Below are 25,928 nucleotides of genomic sequence, written 5' to 3' on the forward strand. Positions count from 1 at the left end.
AGGGAGAGGGAGAAGATAAGGAGAAAGACAAAACTGTCACACAGTGAAGATAAAACTGACATAAAATAAGGCAGTGGAAATACAGAATATGATTAATAGGGAATTTAAATTCTTCAGAAATAACTCTATTGCGAAAAAGACAGAAAAGGGGTAAAACCCAGACTGCTTAATAGTTCTGATCCAAAAGGATAGATTTTAAAAGGATAATTATTGATGGCTTATCTTTAAAAGCCATCAATAATTACCTTGATTTTAATAGTTTCTGATGTTTCTGGGCTCTATTGTTATACTCCTGTTCTCTGTTACAGCATCTAAGACAAAGATCTCAGCGTATAATAAATACTTTATTAGCCAATTGCAAAGATGCAAGAAAAACATTTAAACAGAATGTTTTATTGACTTTAAGTCAGCTGGGAACAAAAACCTGTATTTATGTTCTAAGACATTTCATCTCATTGGGAAAAAAAAGATAAATGTTATATTAAGAGATTTTTGACTTTCATGTGTTTTCTGCTCTGGGTTGAGAAAACGTTCAGCTCTTCTCTGAAAGATGTGTTTCAGTATTACAACTCATCAACAAAAGGTGTATGGCCCAAATTTCCGCTTGCTGCCATGGACTTCCGGCCAGAAACAAACTTCTTTGCAGCCTTTAAAAAAAAAAAAAAAAGAAAAAAAAGAAAAATGAATGGAGATAAGGGGATGTATTATCTAGTAGACAAACTTATTCTTCTGTTATTTCAAGAGTGTATGGGCAGGGCATCCTGAACTAGCAATTCTGGACTAAGCTCTTGTGAGGGTCAGTGCATTATTCTAATTTGTGACTTTGTAAGAAAACAAAGCTCAGCTGTTCCTTTGAATGTTCCCTCCTATGGGTGACTGAGAAAGTGTGGTGCTCCAGATATGAGGAGAGCTATTAAAAAGGGGAAAGGGAAAATCTCACTGATGTTGCAAAATAGGGCAGAGTTGGCCTCAGGCCGGGCAGTACTTTCCTGTTTCTGTATTACCATGGCAAATAGTCTTGAGTCAATAAAAATACACCGTTAACATAAAAGTTACTGTGTTCTTTATGCCACTATTTCAAGGACAGAGGCTGGTTGTTTAGGTTGGATGTACTGCCACAAGTAGCAGCCCCCACATTATCTCAGTTTTTTCATGGGGAGACGGTGGGGTAGTGGCAGCCAGGGCTGGGACTCACATGATGATCATATACAAGAGGAAGAGAATCATTTGGAAGAGTATGAAAATGATGAACTTAGGGGCCAAGTGAAATCAAGTCAAGGTTGCTACCTTAAAATAACCTGTTTCTTTTTTCTATCCCCGCTGCCCCTACATAAGGTAGAGCTGTTCATGAGAAGATGGCTGAGACCTCTAACAACGCCAAAGGAGTCGACATTTTTAATATAGGAAGAAACTGGGAAAACCCACTGATTTTGGATTTATTCTGTAGTTTACATATTTGTTAGGCACCGTAAAGAATACAAAAAGGTATAAGACGTAGTCCTTGCCCTCAAAACAACTCAATCTCATAATTATATATGTGAAGAAAAAAAAAGCAATAGCAGGAGAATGTCTTCGGTTGAGAAGACAAATGGAAATCTTGAGATGCTGGATGGTGCAGGACTGTCATAATAAAGTTTATTTCGTGGGAAGGAGAAAGAAACGCCAAATTCAACTATTAGGTTGAATCACATGAAATGGCCAATATTCAACTCTTCCTGACCTCTAAGAATTTTAAATGGTTTACTCTGGTACTTTTAGTTGAATGAGGAAGACACACACCCTGAGTTGACAAGGAAGCCATCTATGGAAGTGATGGTAATGAGCCCTCCCGCCTCTGAGCCAGGCAGAGAGGCACCAAACAGTAGGACAGTGACATATATGGCCCAAAGGAGCTTATGCATTCTTTCCAAAATTGGATCATTAAGGTCAAATTATTTGATGTTAAATCATAAGTTTTCATTTGCTTACATTTACAATATCAGCGTCAGCTACGGAATCAATCTGCTGAAGGACCGTGGCTGGCGGCGTGTACGACCCAGCAACCAGCGCCTGGGACCCGACTTCATCCAGGAACCCCTCAGAAGACTCCACTGACATTAGGTAGGCAGCTTTCAGCTTGTTCCTGTTCAGTAAAAGGTATGTAACTAAGGCAAAAGCCAGTTTTATAACAGCAAGGAGATTTTAAAGTATGTTCTCAAACCAAATAAAATATGTTCTCAAACTCAAAGATGTTTTCATGAATACACAAATTAATAGCTTTGAAATCTTCCAGGCCTAAAGCCCTCCCTTCTGTGTCTTCAGTTCATCAATTATGTTATTATTTGATTATTTAGAAAGCTGTCAATATAAGATTATACTGGAAACCCAACAGACTGCCTTTTGATTTTACACTAGAACTTAAAGACTTTTATTTAATTTTTATTTCTTTAAAGACTATTTTATTTTTTTTTTTTTTTTTTTTTTTTTTTTTTTTTTTAAATTTTTTTTATTTATTTATGATAGTCACAGAGGGAGAGAGAGAGGCAGAGATACAGGCAGAGGAAGAAGCGGGCTCCATGCACCGGGAGCCCGATGTGGGATTCGATCCCGGGTCTCCAGGATCGCGCCCTGGGCCAAAGGCAGGCGCCAAACCGCTGCGCCACCCAGGGATCCCAAGACTATTTTAATGTGAAGTTTTGATTAATGAAGTAAACTCTTGCCTCCTAATACTTTTCTGGTGATGATTTTAGACATTTCTATTAAGCAGAATATCTATGTGGGGTCTTAAGGCACTGTCCACTTGTAGAATATTACAAGTGTGTGCTGATTCTCAATCTATCTGCATCCCCCGAGGCCCACTGCTACACTGAGATTTGTCTCAGTGAGGATGGGGCGTGATTGAGAAGGCAAGTGGGGAAGGACAGTAGAGGTCTTATGGTCTTTGCTGCTTAAATATGAGCACAAAGCATGAATTTGAAATAAAAATCCAATTCATAATTCTCTCAGAAACTGGTGTTCAGAAAGGCACTCAAGTAACTTAATAAACTACCCTCGTCTGGAACTCTGTAGCAAGACTTCCATTTACACATAAGCACAATTTAATGCAGCAGTTTTGCCACATTGTCAGCTTAATTAAAATAAGACTTTACCTCTTTTTTTTTTCCTACCCAAGAGAGGGCGCGGGGCAGAGGAAGGAGAGAATCTCCAGTAGGCCCCACGCCCAGTGAGGAGTCCAATGCAGGGTTTGATCTCATGACACTGAGATCATGACCTGAGGTGAAACCAAGAGTTGGACGCTTAACAGACTAAGCACCCCCAGGGGCCCCAAAGATTTTACCTCTTCACTCTAGGTGACAATCTGATCACCAGAGGGGCGGTGGGTGGGGGTGAAACAGGTGATGGGGACTAAGGGGTGAAACAGGTGATGGGGACTAAGGAGTGCACCTGCTGTGATGAGCACAGGATGACCTATGGAGGTGTTGAATCACTATACTGTACACCTGAAACTAACATAACACTGTATGTTAACTAACTGGAGTTTAAATAGAAACTTAAAATATTTCTTTACTACCATAAACTTTATCAAGAGATTATCAGTTTGTTCCTTCAGCAATGACACCTTACTTTCTTTCCTTTCCTATAGGAAGACTCATAAGAACCTTACAAGAAAAAGTATCAACCCCATCAAAACGGCAGAAAAGAAACATATCTTGATACTAGTAGCTGAAATTCCATTTTCTACATGTTGCCATACCTTATAAAAACTACACTAAGCTACGCTTATGGAAATACATTTTCTTAAATAAATTAGAATTGAAACCAATTTTTAAGTAAATCTAGGGTTTCGATTTATTCTCATTGTGTTTTGTTTCTGGTGCAATCATGAAGAACAGCATCCTATTAACCAACCTTGGTCCCATGTACATAATATTTAATAAGCTACTGTGAAATTTTTTAGTGTGTTCAGTCTAACAGAAGTAATAATGCTAATGGGAACAGAAATGACCAATAAGTTGTCCCCTCCTGGGTAGTAATCTGCTCTGTCATACTTCCTTTGTGGACAGTACTAAAGGGGATCATGAAGATAGTCTGAGTTTCATGATTCACATTTTGAACTGTCCTAAATGGATGAAGTCAAGTTTAAGTGTTTTAAACTGACATATGAAAAGGCAAGCTTGGTCCAAAGTATGCCTCTTGTTAGAGCAACTCCCCGAACTAACCAAGTGAGGTTTTGCTGGCACTCCCAGTTGCTGGAATTCCCATAGTGGGAATTTAAAAATCATCAAATAGGAGACAGATATTTCAATCTTTTAATCAGACACAGTGATCATCCTTTATCCATGTTGAATACCATCCAAGACCTACAGTGGATGCGTGAAGCCATGCTTAGTACCAAGCCCTATATGTACTATGTTTCTCCTACATACCTATATTTCACTTAGGCACAGGGAAAGATTAACAATAACTATTAATAAAATAGAACAATTTTAACAATATAATAAAAGTTATGTGAATATGGTCTACCTCTCTCATTTAAAAATATCTTATTGTCCTGTACTCACCTTTCTTGTGATGATATGAGATGATCAAATGCCTATGTGATGAGATGAAGTGAGATGAGGGACATAGATGTGCTGTGACATAGTGTTCAGCTACTAGTGACCTTCTGACAATAAGTCAGGAGGAGGATCACCTGCTTTCAGACCATGGTTGATTGCAGGTAACTGTGGAAAGCGAAACCATGGATAAGGGAGGACTACTGTATCTTTTTTGGGTCTATCAAATCAGTAAAGAGGTAAAAAAAAAAAAATTGCCAATGATTATGGCACAACAGGTACTCTCATATACTGGTGGTGTGATTATAAACTGGTACAACCTTTTTATGCTGGGACTTTGAAATACAAAAATAAAAATATTATACACACACACACATATATTTGAACAGACTTTCATTATAATATTTATAATTCTTGACCCAGTTGGGAATATATACCAAGAATGTGGTATGAAATACAAAAATGTTTTAAAGCCAAAAATATCTTTTATAGTAGGCAATGTCCAACAAGTATATTTTGATACACCTATTGCTATTGTTTATAATACATTTTTAGTAATCTGAATAAGTGGAAACATTATGATTTAAAAAAAAGAGGAATCATTGGTAAGGAATGAAAGATCGTTTTTGACTTATTTCCAAATTTCAAATTTCTACCATAAACATGCTTATATACTTATAGGATATAAGTATATATAATAATAGTAACAATTACGTTTAGAAATCATAAAATGGTCAAGAAAATAAGCAAAATGTTGAAAATTATATCTCTAGGTGGTATAAGATGTGGGTGTGTTTCCCTTTTAAATACTCTTCTGTATCTTTCAATGCTTTTGTGTGTATGTCACAACAGAAAATACAACTTTCAAGGGGACCTGGGTGGCTCAGTCAAGTGTCTGCTTTTGGCTCAGGTCATGATCTCAAGGTCCTGGGATAGAGCCCCAACTCAGGAAGGAGTCTGCTTCTCTCTCTCCCTCTGCCCCTCGCCACTGCTTGTTCTCTCTTGAATAAATAAAATCTTAGAAAAAAAAACCCTTTCAAATAGGCGAAACACAAAAAACAGTTAATACTGAAACATACTTGGCAACCTGGACATCTACACTGGAAAGGTTTCCTTGAGCAACTGTTTTTACTTGATTATAGGCAGCCTTGATAACCTAGGATAGATAAAAGAAAGCTGGTCATTTTTGATCAGTGCCAGTCTTCCTGAAGCAATCAAATGCTTTTCTACTGAGGCAAAAACACAAGGTGGAAGGTTAGTTCCATAGAAACAGCACTTGGAATTCTTGCCACTATGTGTTCTTTATTTTTCCAGTGGTCCATAAAGCAGCTGTTTGTACAAATTTATAGTATCCAAGTAGCCAAGCTTTTTAGAAAAGTGGCAGAGAATGCCAAGATGGTTTAGGAAAAGCAAACACAGAAATTCATAATTGCCCTTAAAGAATAAACACTTTTTAAAATTTCCCCAGACTTTCATCATGCAATTAATACTGCTATCCCTTACTATTCACTAAGAAGAAGGTAGTAATTCATACATGGCTGATTTGTAAAGCTTGTCCATGTCTGGGATGCCAGAGTCAAGGAGGAAGCAAGTTCAGTAATGTGGGTGGGCATTTGGCAAATATTTGTTGAATAAATTCATAAATCCATTCAATAATTTTCTCCAACCCAACTTTGGCACCATCCTGGGTCACTGACCTACCCCTAATCACTTAAATTCTAGGACCTCCATTTCCAGTGCATTTTAGCTACCCATTTCCATAGCCACACCCGACCTGTATATAACCTAAATTTGCCCTCCCTGTGAAATCATCAATTCCAAGACCCCTGGCCTAAGTCTTTAATCACACTGTCCTTGTTCTTCCACCTCATCATGATCTTTAATTCCTTGGTGTGTCCACTTTTTATCAGACACTTTGGCTTCTCTATCTGGCCAAGATCCAAGATTCACTCCTTCAGTCCCTCTCGCCAGTGTGCCCCACTCCTTTTCCATATGCCCATGCTTCTGACCTGCCCACTTTGCATGCTTCCAATCTTGGATTAACCCTACAACCTGTCTCCTCCATTTCTCCATTGGGAATACCACTGAAGAAAAACTATGAAATGACTAATACATGACAATATGTGTAATAAGTAACTGCAGTACAAATTTGTGGTCTCTCACCTCTCTCACCAGGAGACATTTACATGTCTGTCGATCCCCACTCTGTGTGTATCCAGCCATTCACTTGTCCCAAATCCCATTATTTTCTTTACACTCTCCTGCCTTCTCTTACTCTCAAGATCTGACTTAGCCTCCTCACTGGGATGTACTTTTGCATCTTTCCAACATCTCCCAAACATCAGCGTTTGTGTCCAAGGCTACAATGTCCACTTGTATACTCTGTATCCCACCTGTTTGCACTTTTTCAGACCTGATCCATTTAAAATTTCCTAGCTACTACACCTGCTCCCATCTTTCTTTCCGTTAGGTATGAATTCTCTCCCAACTTAATTTCTCAGTGTAGGCTCTCCTAAAACTACCACCCAGTAAGTCTGAGCTCCACTTGCCTATGCCAACCTCACATTTCTTTCTTCTCATTCATTCCTTAACACTTCTAAACACCCTGGTAAAAACTCTATTACCAATGATGTCCTGGTTTATTATTAACTATTGGGGCTCTCTGTGGTAACTAAATGGACATTAATCCAGATTGGATCAAAATGGTGTTAACTGTTCTCTCTTTTCTGGCCTCCAAAAATTTCAGTTTCTCTTCTTTTTCTTTCTGTTTTTTGGTCCATTTTCATTAGTCACTTGGTGGAACGCCCTAGAACTAGAGCTTTGGTTTTCTTCTCCTACAATCTTTCACATACTATCCTGACTTCAGCACAATTTCTGTACTGACAACTCTGGCCTTGATATCACTGGGGTTCTCAATGAGATGTCCCAGAAACAACTCAATGCCACCCGTCAAAACAGAACCAAAATACCAAGGAGACACTTCCTCCCTTTTCCCTGAAAGCAGAAGTATACATTTGTAAGTTCCTTGCACAGCAGACACACTCTAATGAGATCCACTATATACAGAGCTCCAGTAAGTCATGGCTTTCAAACACTCCCTATTTTTACTAGAAAAATGTTAATGGAGGAAAGACACTTTTGAGAGATAGTGAGTTTGCAACTTACATCTCCAGCTGCAGCAGCCTGTGAGATAGTGTAAATCCCAAAGAGGCCGGAATCAGAGTAACTAGCGTTAAAAGCAGAAACCTGAAATATAATGAAATTTTACTGCATGTCACTTTATCAGGTAAAAGGACACAATTTTCCAAAGAGACGAAAATTTGGGACCTTCAGAGTATAAGCAAGAGAAACTAGTATTTCACATAACCAGCTATGTCAGACTGAAGTGTTTCATATACAGGTTACTTTTGTTTTGTTTTAAAGATTTTATTTATTCATGAGAGAGAGAGAGAGAGAGAGAGAGAGAGAGAGAGAGAGGCAGAGACACAGGCAGAGGGAGAAGCAGACTCCATGCAGGTTGCCTGATGTAGGACTCAATCCCTGGACTCCAGGATCAATCACATCTTAAGCTGAATGCAGACGCTCAACCGCTGAGCCACCCAGGGGTCCCCAGGTTACTTCTTTTGAAACCATAATGGTTTTAACTTTTTTCATTTAAATATTTATTAAACAGATTGCTTGCTTCACTTTCTGAGTATTTTCTAACCTTTGATGATTAAAGGTTAATGTAAATATTACTTTGTGACAATTATTATGGCTGAATGGTACAGACTGTGGGCTTTGGCATTAAACAAACCTGCTTTCTTCCCTCTGCTACTGCTGGTGACTTTTCTATTTTTTATTTTTTTTTTATTTATTTTTTATTTTTTTATTTTTATTTTTTTCTATTTTTTATTTTTTAACCAGTTCACGTACACTTCTACACAAAGTTAAAGGGTTGGGGGGAAATGTCTGCTTAGTGGATGTTATTCAGGTATCCAAGGCAGCCACAGGTCTCTGGATAGCAGGGGTACTCCTGCCTGCAGTCTGAGCAGAGTGTTAAGCTCTGGTAGGTGATCACAAATGCTTAGTATCATGTTTCCCAGTGTTTATGAGGATGATTTACATAAAGATCACCTGATCTGTTATTAAAAATACAGACTTTCAAATTCCTCTAACAGATTTACTCACTCAGATCCCTATAGATGCAAACTGGAAAAGCCACATTTCAAAAATAATTCTAGGTGATTCTTATGCATGTTAAAATTTGAGAACCACTAGCTCAGCCCATATAGAGCACAAGAAGAAATGTTCTTTAATGTTTTGAAGTTTAATTACCATTTTGAGACTCTCTTGTTCATACCTCAAATTTCTGGCCAAATGCTAAAGTAGGAATTTCTGTTAAATTACATCACTGGGATTAAACTCCATCCACCCAGAAGCATCATTAATATTCAATGGTGAAGACTAGCATGAAGAGAACAGAGCAGACCATGAACCAGAAGAGAGAAAATGTAGAGGGAATTTAAAAAGCAGCAGCTAAATTTAATGTAAGACTAATTTAAGGTAATGGTTTTCAAACTGTGCTCCAGGAGGGAACTCCATGGTTCTGTACAGAAGGTTCCAAGGCTTTCAATGTTAAGTAAACATTAAAAATTTATTTAAAAGTGAAAATTTTTATGCTCAGCATTGCAGTTGGGAAACTGTATGGGATAAAAAAGGTTCCTCTACTTAGAAAAAGAAAAAAGTTTGAAAACTATTATGTAAGAGAGAAAAACTCTCTCAAGGCCTGATATACAGGAGAACCATTTTAGATTTCTAAGTCAACATGACCATATATAATAAACTTTCCTCAAACCAAAAGCCTGATTTATGGCCTGCCACATATCACTGTACATCTGCTTTGTGAATGAGTAGCCTAAAGGAAACTATGTTGTCCTTAAGATACCGATCAGTGCTCATACCCCCTGCACTTCTTTATAGTAAAACTCATGATTCCTGCCCAGATGCTATTCTATGATCTTTTAAGGTTTTACGAGATATAAAAAGTATATGATTCTGTAGAAACTGTTCATTCTACAGAGCACTTTCTTCCCTGTGAAGAACATGTTTCCTGGGCAGGTGTCCTGACTTGTGCTCCAATAAAACTTTCTTACCTTCAGAGATTCTAAAAGGTCTGTTCGTCTTGTGTTGACAATATTAAACAGAGGAATGAAAAGTGAGGTGATTTTAATTCTACTCAAGTGTCCAATGGTCAAAGGCTACCTACTTGTGCCATGTACTGTTGTAAAATCGTGAACAATATTAAATCCTATAATTTAGTATATTTGTTGCCCTTTAAAGGCTTATCATTGAAGGCCATGTGGGGTATTACATTGGCCAAACAATGGTCATTCATTAAATTAGTAACTGTTTGCTGACATTTTACATTCTCTTGATTTGAATATCATTATTTTGAAAGTTTTTCTGTCATAAAAAGTGTGTTCTAGAGTAACATGGCTTTTTGTTACAATTTCTTTTTTAATCTCAAACTGGAGGGATGAGTCTGTAAACAGTTTTTCGTGTATGATATACATCTGGTGGGAAAACATGAAGAGCAATGAAAGTCATTTAGTAGGGGTGCCTGGAAGGCTCAGTGGTTGAGTGTCTGCCTTTGGCTCAGGTCATGATCCTGAGGTCCTGGGATCGAGTCCCGCATCAGGTTCCCCACATGGAGCCCATTTCTCCCTCTGCCTGTGTGTCTCTGTCTCTCTCTCTCACGAATAAACAAATAAAATCTTAAAAAAAAAAAAATTCATGAAGTAGCCACAAGAACACAAGACGACAGAAGAAAACTTAGAAAATAGACTAATTACAATATAGGAAAATATTTAATATCTAAAATTTTGTTCTAAAGGGAACTGAAGTATGAAGTTTCTAATTTTTAAGCATTTCCTTCTTTCTATATTAGAATAATTGAAAAGAGAGGAAGTTTTCTATTAGACCCTATCTCTTCAATTTTACAAAGATTTTCTTTGTTCTTACCTTAGATTTTAAGAGCAGGACTACATCATACACAGTAAGCCTTTAAAAACAAAAAGGAGAGATGTTGACTACTCAGACTCACATCAAATGGCTGGTGAACTCCCTTGGCAACAGCCTGGTATAGGGAACTGGTGGGATTGCTGCCCCTCTTGACGTGTGGTCCAGCACCAAGGACATACTGGAGAACACTAAATGCATTTGCTTCTGTACTTCCTATGGCAGCACCTTCTGCTACAAGAGCCGCATGAACAAGACTGTCTCCATTCTGCTCTCGGATTTCACCTGGTACCACATAAGGAGAGAGTAAAGAATAAAGGGGCTTTGTCATCACTTGTTTTATTCTTTCATATTCTCTATGATGAAGTATAACCCACTAAGATTAAGATTTTCTGTGGCCTGGTGCTCTCAGCATGCCATCCTGTTCTCCCCATAACACACACATGAAACATATTTAATACACAACACCCAAACAATCTAATCTTTCCCTTCTACACTGAGTCTGTTTGGTGGTAAGTAATCAGGCCTATCCCACTCCATTATGCTATTCTGAAGGGGAACGTCCTTCTGATAAATCAGCTCTAACAGAACAAAATGCTTACCTCCACGGTATCTGGCCTTTGCACCAGGTAAACCAAGCCCGCCCCTCATGTTGAGAAACTGTTCCGCAACTTGCTTTAGAACAGGGTGACCCACACCTATTTCAATAGAAACAAAACCAAGCCAGAACCATAGTTTTTAAAATACAGTTATAACATATAGGTTTTAAAAATATGTGATTATACAATTCAAGTTATTACAGAAATAGTAAAGAAAACAAGAGCCCCCCCCACAGTGCTACTCTCCCAGAGAGTCCACTTACAGTTTACTAATACATATTCATCTAGCACTTTTTTCTACATATATACTCCTCATTTTCTTTTCCTTTTAAAATGGTGTTATTCTATTCATATCGCTTCTAACTTGTTTTTGGTAATTTATATCTGAGTGAGTGGTCTACAGCAAAACATTTAATGGCTATAAAGAATTCCTTAATATGGATGTACTATCATTTATTTAATCAATCCCTTCTAGATGGACATTAGCATGTTTCCAATCATTGACTATTAAAACAGTATTGCATTGTGCATCAAAGAACACTTTTTTAATATTTAAAATCAATTAATTGACATAGTGTATTAGTTTCAGAGGTAGAGTTTAGTGATTCATCAGTTGCATATACCACCCAGTGCTCATTATACCATGTGCCCTCCTTAATGTCCATCATCCAGTAACCTCATCCCCAATCCCTACTTCCCCTCCAGCGACCCTGTTTCCTATAGTTAAGAGTCTCTCATGGTTTGTCTTAAATTCCACCTATGAATGAAATCATAATATTTGTCTTTCTCTGACTTATTTCATTAGCATAATGCCCTCTAGTTCCATTCACGCTGTTGCCAACAACAAAATTTCATTTTTTTAATGGCTGAGTAATAATATTCCATACACACACACACACATATGTATGTAGGTGTATGTGTATATATATATATATATATATATACCATCAAACAACACTATCAAGAAATGGAGCCAAAGAATGGGGAAAAAAATGTCTGCAAATGATATAACTGATAAAGATTTAATATCCAAGATATATATAAAAAAACTCTTACAACTCAAAAATAAGGACAACCCAATTCAAAAATAGGCAAAGGACTTGAATAGACATTTCTTCAAAGAAGATATACAAATGCCCAAAAAGTGAAGATGTTCAATGGTATTAATTATTAGGGAGATGCACATCAAAACCACAAGGAGATACCGCTTCATAGACACTAGGATGTCATCAAAAAGACTGATAAAAGTACTGGTGAAGAAGTGGAGATAATGGAACTCTTGTGCATTGTCAGTGGGGTTCAAAATGGTTCAACTGCCTTGGAAACAGTCTGGCAGTTCCACAAATGGTTAACAGTTACCATAGATCCTGGCAATTTTACTTCTAATAATATACCCCAAAGAATTAAAAACAGGTGTTTTACCTAAAACTTATACACCAATGTTTATATTTACAATAGCCAAAAGGTGAAAACAACTCAAATGCCCAAGTGACAGACTGATGAACAAAAGGTGATAATGGACTATTTTTGCCAGGAAAGGGTACTTTGCCAAGGAACATTGGTACTTGCTACAGTATGGATGTACTTGCAAACATTATGTTAAGTGAAAGAAGTCGGCTATAGGGTGCCTGGGTGGCTTATATGGTTAACGGTCTGCCTTTGGCTCAGGCCATGATCTCACAGTCCTGGAATTGAGTCCCGAGTTGGGCTTCCTGCTCCATGGGAAGTTTGCTTCTCTCTCTCCCTCTGCCTCTTGCCCTGCTTGTGCTCCCTCTCTAATGAATAAAAAAGAAATCTTTAAAAAGTCGGCTATAAAAGGCCATACACTGTACGACTCCATTTACATTAACTATCCAGACAAGCCAACTGTACAGAGACAATAAGCAGATCAGTGGTCACCAGAGGCAAGGAGGAGGTGGAGTAAGGAGTGACTACAGTGAAGGCAGAGTTTTTCTTGGGGGGGGGGGGGGGGAGGGTATGATGAAAATATTCTGAAATTAGTGGTAATAGTTACAGCACTCTGAATATAATAAAGCTCAAGGAACTGTATACTTTAAAAAGGTGGATTTTATGGTATTTGAATTAATACCTCAATTAAGCCGTTATTTACAAAATGAATGAACCAAAAAACAACACTGTAAATAATACCTTTGTGCAACTGTTTTGTAAACTTGACCAACTGCTTTGTATGAAAAATGCTTAAAAGTAAAATTGCTGGGTCTAAAAATATAAATATTTAAAACTTTAATATATTTAAATAGACGTCCAAAAATGTACCAGTTTATACTCCTGACAATTTTTGAGTGCTTAATTTCTCCATATCCTGGTTAATACTGGGCAGCATCAATCTTTTAATTTTTGCCAATTTCACTATTAGCAAGGCTATGTTTTACAACAATTGGCTACACACACATTTTCCCCATGATTTGTCTGTTCATGCCTCTTGTCTATTTTCAATTAAGTTATACTTCTTTAAAACATAAACAAAAAACTTGTAAAAGCACTTTGCTTAGAGAAATTTGCCCTTTGTCATAGATTTTTCAAATACTGTAATGAACTCAAAGCCATTTTTTGCTTTGTTTTTGTTTTCTGGATTTTCTGAAATGAACATGTCCCTTTTATGATAAAAGCTGTAAACTTACAGTTAAATGTTGGATGCTGCTTTTACTAAAACAAAAGAACCTACCCATTAAAATCCTATCATACAGTCCATACCTGACATAAACAGAGGACCGAGTTATCGAATTTGGTTTAATTCTGTGCTCATGTAATTACAGATTAAAAGACTACTCTTAAAGAAAGAGAAGGACGTGAAGCAATTCCCAACTTACCAAGTCCAATCAAAGCCATTCTTGCACTTGTGAAATGGTTCTGAACATAGTAATGCAACTGAGGAAGTTAAGAACATTTGTGAGGTTATATTGGTCTAAATACAAAAAGCTGTAAAAAATTAAAACTGCAGGTCAAAAGAAAATAAATACTCAGGCTTAAAAGTTGCTATAGTGAACTACTGACTACCTGGTGTTGAATTACACTGCTTTTTTTTTAAACTATTGCTTAAAAGAACTAGAACTTAATGTGGTAATGGTTACATGGCTGTGAATATAGTGAAAACTACTGAATTGTGCACTTTATTTTTTTTAAGGCTTTATTTATTTTAGAGAGAGATCAAGAGAGCACATGCATGGGCACGAGTGGGGGAAGGGGCCGAGGGAGAAAGAATCTCAAGCAGACTCCATGCCCAGTGTGGAGCTGACACGGGACTCTTGATCTCACAACCCTCACACCATGATCTGAGCCAAAACCAAGAGTCAGACACATAACCAAATGAGCCACCCGGGCGCTCCTGAATTGTACATTTTAAGTAGGTGAATTGTATGGTACATTAATTTTACCTCAATAAAGCTGCACTGAAAATAAGGAATTTAAAAAACATTAGAGCACACACTGGTTTAAACTTGAAAAAAATGAGGCTAAGTTTATCATTTTTATTATAATGTGATTTTAGCAGATGTGCATCAGATTTCTTTATACAGATACAGATAGTTAATAGTACTATTAACGTTCTACAGTAGAGCTAAAACCGGTTCTCAATAGGAACACTGTTGCTTCCAAGGGAGTGAAAACTGGCTTTCAGGAGCAAAAAACCATTTTATTCCTTTAAATATAAAACACAAACACATAGTTAAATGTATATATGTAAACCTAGATAGGCCGTGTATCTGATATTAAAAATTCACTGTGAGTCAAGAATAGAAAAAATTGGCTAAAAAATGTTCCTTGGAAATGGGTCATAATGTTGAGAATCCCTTAGGCTAAGGTAACGTGCCGGAATCAAGTTACCAGAATCTGTGCCCTAGAGTGAATGGTGCCTACATCTTGGGAGTCACCTTGGAATCATATTCTTTTCTTTTTTCTACTGAATGCCACCATCGCTCAAGGTATTTTAGCACCAATTTCTTTAGAACTTCCCTTAGACTAAGGACACATTTAAATATGCTAATAACTTTGAAATAACCATGGTTAACATCTTGGTATTTGTTCAGGATAAACACACATGCAAGTGCGTGCACACATTAACACCCCCCCCCCACACCTTATTTTTAAAAAGTTGAGGTCCTATGGTATATCCTATTCATAAATTCCATTTTCTACACTTGATCTTAGCCAAAAGGCCAAGAAGCGATGATAAATTCCATTTTCTAACTTGACAATATGCTATGGAATTTTCCCATACCAATATTTTTGAATGGCTGTATAGCATTCCATTCCATTTCATAGATACTTAATAAGTTGCTTAACTAGTCCTCTAAATTTGGATATTTAACTTGTGTCTAATTTTTCACAATTATAAACATGCTACAGTAGATATCCCTGTGGATAAATGTTTTGCATGTACACTCTTTCCAGTTATAAATTTTTAAAAGTGCTATATGGGGTGCCTGGGTGGCTCGGTTAAGGTCTGCCTTTAGCTTAGGTCATGATCCTGGGGCCCGGGGATCAAGTCCCATATCAGGCTCCTTGCTCAGTGGGAAGTCTGGTTCTCCCTTCTCTCTCTACTCCTCCCCTGCTTGTGTTCTCTCTCATGTGTGTACTCTTTGTCAAATAAATAATAAAATATTGGGTGCCTAGGTGGCTTAGTTAGTTAAGCATCTACCTTTGGCTTGGGTCATGGTCTTAGGGTCCTGGGATTGAGTCCCACATCAGGCTCCCTACTCAGCAGGGAGTCTGTTTCTTCCTCTGCCTCTGCCCCTTCCCCCCCTCAGCTCATAAGCACTCATGTGCGCACTCTCTCAACTGGATAAAATCTTAAGAAAAATTAAAAAATAAACAAATCTTAAAAACAAAAACAAAAACGTGTCATATGAATGGTAGGCATTAAACTGCTGATTAGTAAGTGTAGTTTTCCAACAGGGAAATAAGAGTAAAGAGAGACGATACACAGTTCAGTTTTCTCTAGTGGCTAACCAGAAATGAAATGAGAATAAAACCTAACTTCCGAGCTGTATATATTTTGCAAATATTGATAGTTCCCAATTTTTCTTTTAATGTCTTTTGATAAAAAAATTTTTCCAAGGTCATAGGAGTAGAAAATTAAGATTATATACATGTATCTACACTTGCAGGTTTCACATTCTGGAAGTGAAGTTTTACATTATATATATAGCTGTGACATGTGACAAATCTGTCCTGGCAGCAAAGTAAGGCCAATGTGCTGGATGAGGCAAATGAGCTACCAAGCAGGCTGATGATGGATGGGAGGTGATGTGGGTTTATTCCTAACTGCATATTCAGAGGAGTTACAGGAAGACTTCTGGTCACAAGATTATGAAATTTAACATTTAAATACTGTTTAAATAAGATAAATACACACAGAAAAAGGTCCTGAAAAAGGCATTCACATTCAGTGCCTTTAGGTATGTGAGAGGTTTTCCTTTTTTGCTTGTTTTTATTTTCTGGATTTTCTGAAATGAACATGTCCCTTTTATGATAAAAGCTGTGAAAATTGTTCAGATAAAATTTTATTTAAAAAGCCAAGCTGAGGGGATCCCTGGGTGGCTCAGCAGTTTGGCGCCTGCCTTTGGCCCAGGGCACAATCCTGGAGTCCCGGGATCGAGTCCTGCGTCGGGCTCCCAGCATGGAGCCTGCTTCTCTCTCTGCCTCTCTCTCTCTCTCTACGTCTATCATAAATAAATAAATAAATCTTAGGGAAAAAAAAATAAAGCCAAGCTGATAAAAATAATAAAGCCAGCAGGTGAGTCTTTAAAATTTGAAGATAAAAAGAAACGTTAACAAATAAACCTGAAATGGCAGATGGATGTTCAATTTCATGTGAAAATAAGCACATTTGAAAATGTAATGTGTTTTATCAGTACCTCATCTGGTGTCACTTTTCCAATCCTGTAGTCAGGGCAATACAGGGAATTAGCCAAGGCATTTCGGTAAGCTGCAGCATGCAAATTTTCAAGGACATCTGTAAAATAAGTAAAGAAGCATTTGTAGGAACATAATTCAAATAAGAATAATGTTTTTAGAACCTAGAAAGCACCTAGTCTATACAATTTTGGTCACCTTATGGCATTCAAGTGTTAAGAGGGCTTGAAATTTAAAACTCTGGCAGGCGAATGTGCTGAGAAAAATAGGAAATTACTTGACAGCAGCTTCTACACACCAGGGCTCGCCTACCACTACAAAGTATAATGGCCTGGGTTTCAGCAAGTCTGACTCTAGTTGTAGCCCTGCCTGATGTGCCATGTGACCTTGGATAAGTCATTTACCTGAATGTTACTTCTAGGCTAAGTAATGAGTTGTCAGGTTAAGATACACGCCAGTGCCAGTGTTAAGTCGAGTTGTCCTCACTGCTGCACTGTCCCTGTCCCTGCCTTCCTACTTCAGTCATGCCTTTGACTGGGGTATGTCCCTTTATTTACTCACTAACTGGGTAATCTCCCATGCCAGGCCCTGCTAGGTGCTGGAAATAGAGAAATGAAGGAGACAAAATGCCTGCCCTCAAAATGCCTAGAGGGAACACTGAAATAAAGCATTATGGGTGTGATGCCAGCAGATCAAAAGAGCATCAGGGATGCAAGGGAAAAGCAGTGGGGATTGGAAAGGAGTAGAAGAAGTAAAATCTGGGCATGAGTCTTTACAGAATGAGTAGGTGTTTACTAGGGGAATGATGAGAGAGGGGCATTTCAGGCAGAGAAGAGAAAACAGACAGTAGCATAAAGCACAACAATGGATTCAAAGGGAACTGCAGCTAGAAGGGAACAAGGCAGAGCAAGAGGCAAGAAAGAAAGGCCAGGGCCAGACTGTGAAAGCGAACATATAGGTTACATGAAGGACAAGAAGAAGCCTTGAAAGGATATTCATGTCAGAAGGATTGCTGCAATGGGATGTGGTAGATGGACTAAAGAGGCAGATGTGGCAGACACCAGTCAGGAGACAGTAGTAACTGTGCAGGCAGAAAGGATGAGGGCTGGACCCTCACTGCTAACAGCAGGGAAGAAGCCACTGTTGACACATAAGTCATTTTTTCTGCAATTTTAAGAAAGATCATACTCCTTTGTAAAACAGGGTATCACTGTGAAATAGATTAGCTAACCTAAATCAAGCTCTCATTTGTTGCAAACACTTGAGCAAATCCCATCCCATGCTAGGCCCTGGCAGCCAGTCACCTGTTTCGACCCGAGTGGCCCACCTGCACACTTCTGCTCCTGCCAGAAGTTGTAGGACTTGCAAGAATCAGTGGTACTTATTTACTAGTTTGTTTTGGTGATTATACTTGTCAAGATCATATGAATACCAGAAAGTCCTTATTTTTTAAAAAGTTAAATTGTTTGCTTTGGAAAGATCCAGTAAAGGTAAGTGGCTAAATAATAATACCAGCAGTAGCAGCAGCCCTGAACTGTTGCAGGATTTGCCGTAAACAAACTATTGAAAAAAACACTGTATTCTTCTTTCTTTTTTCTTTTTCAAAGATTTTATTAATTTATTCATGAGAGACACATAGAGAGAAGCAAAGACATAGGCAGAGGGAGAAAAGGCTCCCTGTGGAAACAGTGTATTCTTCAAAACAGGGATTCTATACATATACCAAAGATGAAAAATAATCAAGAATATCAACGTTTAGAAACACACGAAAAGATACGTTAAGATATTAGACAAATTTTTGGAAAAGGCATTTTTAAACCCAAGCAGAGAAGAAATTCAATAGCAATTTCTTTCCTCCACAAATTGATCTTCCCTAAAACCCATTATCTTAGAACAACTGAAGCAGGGTCAGAAAATGTACTTACAAGCCTGTGGGTTCTGAAAAGCCACAGCTTTGTCAATCCTTAGCTGAGACTGAAGGGCAGCCACTTCCCAACGACGAAATTCTGGTGATGTGGTGACATTGAGCAGGAACTCCATTAGAATATCACTACAGAAGATATCAAGATGAGAGTTTTGAGCCAAAAATTTAAAACCAACGTCCATGCTCTGTAAATGTAATGTTCTCATATATTAAGTTTGGACTTATGGTAAGCACAATGTTCTACAGTTTGTGATTAAGAGCCTAAAACCAAAATCAGAGGTCATAAAATGCCACATTAAAAAGAGACAAGAACTGAGTGGCTAAGTGTTTCTTTAAAAGCAGATGTCCTCAACACATGCAGGTACTTACACATCATCCCGCAGGCATTCCACAGTGTAGGCCATATTTTCCCTGGTTGAAGTCACACTGCATCAGAAATAAATTACAGTGATTTATCTAAATCAGAAGAATAAGCTCTCCTTACATCTTTGCTACATCAACCAATTCCTTTGGAAAAATTATTTTGAGGTATAAAAATACACATATTCATCAGCTAAAATATAAAATATTTAAGAAAATATTTTCAAGGAAGGAAATCTTGACATGTTATACATAGATGCACCTTGAAGACATTCTGCTAAGTGAAATAAGTCAGTCTTGGAAGAACAAACACTGTGATTCCACTTTCAGGAGGAACCTAGAGAAGTCAACATCATAGAACATAGAATGGTCATTGTAGGAGGTTGTGGGAAGAGAGTGGGAATTTACTGCTTATTATTTATAAAGATTTTACTTTTTCATTTGACAGAGAGAACATAAGCAGGGGGAGCAGCAGAGGGAGAAGGAGAAGCAGGCTCCTTGCTGAGCAGGGAGCCCAATGTGGGGGCTTGATCCCAGGACCCTGAGATCATGACCTGAGCTTAAGGTGGATACCTAACTGACTGAGCCACCCAGGTGCCCCAGGAGTTACTGTTTAATAGCTAGAGAGTTTCAGTTCGGGAACATAACATTCTGGAGATGGATGGTAGTAGAATTTCTTAAAGTCACTTCACACCAAAGACCTGTATATTTAAAGCAGTAAATTTAAAGTATATTTTACCACAACTTAAAAAAAATGGCAATTAAAGCTGAAGATCTCTTTGTACCCTTCTCCTGCTAACCTCCATCCCCTCTTCCCACTCTAGAGACAACCAATTGTAATAAGCACTGTGTATTGTTTAAAAAAAAGTAATAAATGCCTCCTGCCTTAAAAATATCTCATTGTTCCACAAAACATTTCATTGGAATGATCTAGCTTATCCCTTAATTGCTGTGTACTACTAGTCTTGTCATATCACTAGATCATACTTTATTTATCCCATTTCCCTGAAGATAGCATTTAGATTGTTTCCAGTCTTTAAAAAAAAAAAAAAAGATATCTTTGTACAGGTGGATTAAAAACAGAAGTTGTAAGATATGCTCCTTTTCAATATTACTAGATTTTCCTTAATTCTTTTCTAAGTAGTTTTATCAATTTATTCCACTAATTGTAGAAGACAGTCTCCCTCTTCCTTAACACCGCCAACACAGTATATAAATCTGATAGGTTATGGCATCAGACTGTGATTACAGGTAAATATCAGTGCTTCTGGCTTCCTCCTCTGGGAAGAGCCTGTTTCCATCCTTTGTCTATCCATTTTCTATTTACTTGTCTTCTCTTAACATATAGTTCTTTATTTTTCCTCTTTCTGTTATGTTGCAAACATTTACTACCAGTTACTTGAATTTTCACTTTAAGGCATAAAGATGTTTTAATTTTGATGTGGTAAAATTCATTAGCCTTCTCCTGCTTGTGTCTGTTTAACAAATCCTTCATGCCTTGATAATAGAGAAAAAAATCCCTTATGATTGAATACTTTCTAGTGTTTTCACTATTTATTTCCTGTTACTTATTTTAAACAAACCTTAATTTACCACCAACTGCTTCAATTCCACGGGTTATCTTGAAAGATGAAGCTCCTTTTGTAGTCTAGAAAAAAAAGGAACAACTGTACTTTCAGTAATTTTTTAATGCCAAGTTTGCAAACATCACGCTATATCACAATTTAATGTCTAATTATGATTAGATTCAAAAAGAACTTTACCTTAACAGCGGATCCTTTTTTCAGCTTTAAGAATTATAAAGTGAAGTTTGCCAAGAAGCACACAATAGTTTCTCTTTTCCATAGGACCAAGATACCATAGCATTTCTGAACAGAGTGAGGTAGTAAAGATGCTTACCAAACTGGATGCAAGACGAAGCAAATGAGAGGTTCCTAAGTGGTTGGAGTCCTCGTATCTACTGCCTGCTTTAATAAACAAACCAATTCTTGATGCAGGAGCATAGTTTTCCAGAGAAGCAATCACTAAGCCATTTGGTAATTTGGTAAACTGTATTTAAAATAAAGTGAGATGTGATCAACGCTTTTATATTTCCAAAGATGCTAAGATGTATATGGGTTCCAGTGAGTAACTCAGTGGGACTAACCTCAAGGTCCTGAGGATGTAAAGGCACTCCTGCAGGGGCAGCTGTGGCTTTCACTTTGGGAGCAACTTTCAGGGAATAAAATCTCTAAACACAGAAAAAACAGGTTATATACATTTCTCTCAATGTCTTATATTCTGGCGTGCCCAAGCAGCAGAAGGTATTCAGTGATAAAATATCTTCATGGGAGGATTTAGCTTATTATTTCCCAACCACTTTTAAATCTCTATTTGTGATTTGTAGAGGCTAAAGGTATATCTAATCCGGTATTTACTTTTTAAAGTGTAAAAAACTACTGTATTTTCTCCCTTCCTCCACCTTTTAAAAGATTTTATTTATTTATTTGACAGAAAGAGAGGAAGAGAGAGCATAAGCAGGGGGAGCAGCAGGCAGAGGGAGAAGCTGACCCCTGCTGAGTGGACCACCTCGATCCCAGTAACCTGGGATCATGACCCTGACTCGCTGACCCTGACTGAGCCATCCCCAGGTGCCCCTTTCCCTTTTAACTATCTAACTAAAGGTTCAGGTGGTTCTTTCTGGCTCTAGCGCTTTGGAATTTTTTGAAAAAGTTTGGGACTGCCATTCCCTTTCATAGATTTTAGCTTTACTGTTTCCCTTATCTGCCCAGAGTCTCATTTTAGTCTACTTTTCAAGTGAAATGCCTTCATCTCTGTAATCATTTCAGTAACCTTTAAAAAAGACATAGTATACCAAGGAAACTTCCTCCAAGCCCCCAATATCTTCCAAAGTATCTTGATTCTCTTGGGTGGTACGGTAAGACCACACAACAAAGGATTTTACTTCTTTGACTAATACAAATTTACGTCATCCGGAATTAACCATAGCTGCAGATTCTCAGTTCATTATATGCAGCCACTGGAAAGGTAAAAAAGGTCCTCTTAAATTCTGGATAATGGATCCAAGATGTGCAACTTTATTGGCTTTTGGTAATGATACACAATGCTACAGAATTCATCCTAAGGTTCATGAAGTTATTAAGCAGAGATGTTTTCCCAAAATCAAGTGAACATGCTGGAGTTTCCTGAGGATTCCCTAAGATCAGGGGCTGCAATGCCCCTACTCTGTGATGTCCTGGAGGGCATTTTGTTATATACTCAACATCAGTGCTGTGCTAAGTTGGTTCCTAGTTTTCACTTGTTATTAGTACTTTTTAACAATAAATTACAATTAGCTTTTTTTTAACCATCAATTTCGTCTCCTGGGTGTGGTATAGTTAATCCTACTTGTGATTTGCCTTTTGATTTTCTAAAAGTAAAGTTTAAGATACGTGAGCATAGCTGTTCAAATATGAATAATAGTCTATAGTTCCACTACCAAGGGAGATTTAGGGCTTTCACCTCAAGAAATAGTGACACTTTGATTATGTACTGCCTATAATTTGTCCCATTCAAATCAGATGCAAAGAATTACTCCCATAATTGTTATACAATCACTAGATAACTCTAATAGCAAAATATGTACAAATTTATTATGTCAAATGAGGGATACAATTATAAACACTAATTGCTTTCAAGTTTACTGCTATTTTTTTAATTGGTCCTCTCCAACTGTTACCTTGGACTTTTTTAATCTACTGTAAAGTGGGGATGGATGGAATGGGTATTTTGGGGGTCTTTTGTCAGTCTAACTGGGCTGCTCTCAGCGCTGTTAATCATTGGTTTGTCTAGGTGTGCCCAGATGTGTAATTTAGGCTATATTATAGTTTAAATCACAACCATTTGTATAATCTACAGTGTATATGTATTTAAACGTTAGGCACAGGGAAACTCCATTCCCTGTTCTTCTACACCTCCGTCTAGGTTACTGGTCACCTACTAAGGCAGATGCTATCAGCATTTTGGGCTAGGTTAATGTTTTGGTTGTGTGCGTGTGGGAGGGATGGACGCGCTTGTGTACGTAGACTATTTAACAGTACCTCTGGACTCTAGATGCCAGCTGCGCTCCTCCACAGGTTGTTACAACCAAAATGTAAGGGGCAGCCCGGGTGGCTCAGCGGTTTGGCACCTGCCTTCAGCCCACGGCCTTGTCATGGAGACCCGGGATCGAGTCCCACATCAGTCTCCCTGCATACAGCCTGCTTCTCCCTCTGCCTGTGTCTCTGCCTGTCTCTCTCTCATGAATAAATAAATAAAATCTTGAAAAAAAAAAAGCAAGCAGATATTGCTAACTATCCCCTGGGGGCAAAACTGACCCAGCTGAGATTTTTAAAAGTGTTTCTCACTTCCACTCCGGATAAGCAGCGCTCCACACCGGTAGCAAACTGACATTTGAGGAGTTTCCCCCCAATGACAGCTATGTTTGGCTTGGCCTTGGAGAAGGAGTCTTAAGCAGCTCCCGAGGACAGACCAAGAGCCCCTTCTAGAAGTCTCTAATAGGACATCAAGAAAGATGCGTTATCCGGTTCGGGCACCATAACAAGGTGTAGAACTTATGCATAAGCTCACACAGGCATTAGCTCATTTCTTCCTTAGGATTTCGCTCATAAGCCCACCTAGCCGTTGGGGAGACTGACACTCGGTAATACACTAAGAGCAGAGGCCAGAGCTGAAGGGTAACGGTGGAGGGCTAGCTCGACGCCGGCCTCCTGCCCCCGAGGACTCGCGGCTTCCTCCTCGGGCACCCAAGCGCAGCAGTGACCTTCAGCGGTCTCTCCACCGAGTCGCTTCACTTCCGTTCTCAAGCCCTTTCACTTTTCCCTTCAGGTTTTCCGGCGTTCGGTCTCTTCTGCTCGTGGCACGAGATGGGCCTCGAGCGCCCGACCCTCACCCAGCTTGCAGACCCCTGGGCCCGCAGAGTTCAGCTGAAGGGCAGGCGGGAGCCTCAGGCCCCGGAACTCTACAACAGGCACCTCCGGTCCGTATCACCTTGCTGACAAACTGCTCCCCCAACCTTTCCCCATGCCCGCCGGCTGTGCTCACCGAGAGGGACCCGGCTCTCCTCAGCAGCTTCATAGCTCAAGATTGCTCTGCTCCACAGGACCCGCCGGCTTGAAGGGAAAGCAAGATGGTGGCCGAGGACAGGAGTTTCCCAGTTTCCCCCGCGCGCCCTTTCCCACGCCTTCGACGTGAAGAGGACTCTCTATGCCGCCCGCGCTCTACTGCTCCCTGGCCCAACCTCCGGGCCAGTCCAATTCCTCCGAGACGCAGTATAGGCCGACGCAAAGTTTTTAAGGTAAATACTCAGATTACTTATGTTCCCACTTTTTGGATCCTCGTCCTTGCTCGGATATCCACTCTGTGATCTTGCTCTGACTACGTGTAGGACAGCCTATCATTATTCCCACCCCCGCCCCTTTGGATTCTCCCGATCCGGACTGTCCAATGAGGAAGTCCCTTTTCCTCGATTCCACCTGTTGTATCCAGGCTCCTGCCCGCCGGAGCGCCTGCGCAGGCCTTACCCCCCCGCCCCCCACCTCCCGCAGCGCGAGTATCTCAGCTTTCTGACCCCTCCTGCGCGTGCGCCCCGCGCCTTCCCCGCCAAGCGCGTTCTTGCCGCGCCCAGACCCCGGCGCTTGCAGCCTTGGGTCTGGGTTTGGGGTCTGATCCCTGTCAGCTCCCCGCAGTGCTCCCCGCCCCCTCAGTCCTTGTGGATGCCTGGGGATCTCTCAGCCTTTAATCCTCCACACCCCCACCCTACACCCTACACCCTTGGCCTCTCACTGTAACTGTCCGCCTTTCTACTTCCCTGTTCTCTTTTTCCTGCAACAGGTTCTCTTCTTGTGAGGCCCTCCTGCGCCCTACCCTCTTCATCCCTTTCCACCGACTAGCATGACCCATCCTTGATTAATGTATGCTCTTAAGATTATTCCCTACATAAGGGAAGGGAGAAGAAATGTGTGGGAAATATCAGAAAGGGAGACAGAACATAAAGACTCCTAACTCTGGGAAACGAACTAGGGGTGGTGGAAGGGGAGGAGGGCGGGGGGTGGGGGTGATTGGGTGACGGGCACTCAGGGGGGCACTTGATGGGATGAGCACTGGGTGTTATTCTATATGTTGGCAAATTGAACACCAATAAAAAATAAATTTATTATTTTAAAAAAAGATTATTCCCTACCTATGCTTCGGAGATTGAATTTGTGTGTGTGTGTGTGTGTGTGTGTGTGTTCTTTCGTTTAAATTTTTAGTCTTTGGATTCCGGAGGACATGGTGTTTCTCATCCCTAAAATGAATGGAATGGAAATAAACTAACAAACGAGGGGGAAAAAAAGCAAGGGTCATGAGTGGGTTAACGATATCAAAGACTGGAAGTTGGAACGCAGACGGAAGTTTTCATTTGTTGACAAATGAAAACAAGAGAAATCGACTGTTACCATGTAAGTAACAGGGGATACGCTAGATCTGGGTGCAGATTTTCTCAGTGGAGTCCTGGAGAGGCCCAGGGCTTGGAGCTGGCATGTGATTTGGAGATCTTAAAAATATAGGGGGAAATATGTACATATTTAAACATACATATAAAATTTATATGTTGAA

General features: G+C 39.2%; 1 protein-coding gene across 1 annotated transcript; it reads right to left on the reverse strand.

Moving 5' to 3' along the window:
- Positions 1 to 325: 325 nt before the first annotated feature.
- On the reverse strand, positions 326 to 24,529 carry LOC121487529 (cytochrome b-c1 complex subunit 2, mitochondrial). Its single transcript, XM_041749360.1, has 14 exons — positions 24,375 to 24,529; positions 21,439 to 21,522; positions 21,192 to 21,341; positions 20,876 to 20,940; positions 19,302 to 19,358; positions 18,934 to 19,058; positions 17,011 to 17,108; positions 13,966 to 14,023; positions 11,138 to 11,233; positions 10,621 to 10,820; positions 7,701 to 7,781; positions 5,615 to 5,691; positions 1,969 to 2,122; positions 326 to 647 (listed from the first exon to the last, which is right to left on the reverse strand). The coding sequence occupies exons 1-14, from the start codon at positions 24,405 to 24,407 to the stop codon at positions 564 to 566; spliced, it is 1,362 nt and encodes a 453-aa protein (XP_041605294.1). The 5' UTR covers positions 24,408 to 24,529; the 3' UTR covers positions 326 to 563.
- Between the last annotated feature and the right edge of the window lie 1,399 nt (positions 24,530 to 25,928).

This window comes from Vulpes lagopus, chromosome 3 (genome assembly GCF_018345385.1).
Source record: "Vulpes lagopus strain Blue_001 chromosome 3, ASM1834538v1, whole genome shotgun sequence".
NCBI lineage: Eukaryota > Metazoa > Chordata > Mammalia > Carnivora > Canidae > Vulpes > Vulpes lagopus.

What these genes read in the sequence shown, in the direction of transcription:
- LOC121487529 (XM_041749360.1), bottom strand. Translation starts at nt 24,407, where the DNA reads ATGAAGCTGCTGAGGAGAGCCGGGTCCCTCTCG. An exon ending in AATGGCTTTGATTGGACTTG is followed by an intron (nt 11,234 to 13,965) that starts GTAAGTTGGGAA and finishes CTATTGAAATAG; the next exon opens with GTGTGGGTCACCCTGTTCTA. An exon ending in CTGACGCTGATATTGTAAAT is followed by an intron (nt 648 to 1,968) that starts GTAAGCAAATGA and finishes TTTTTTTTAAAG; the next exon opens with GCTGCAAAGAAGTTTGTTTC.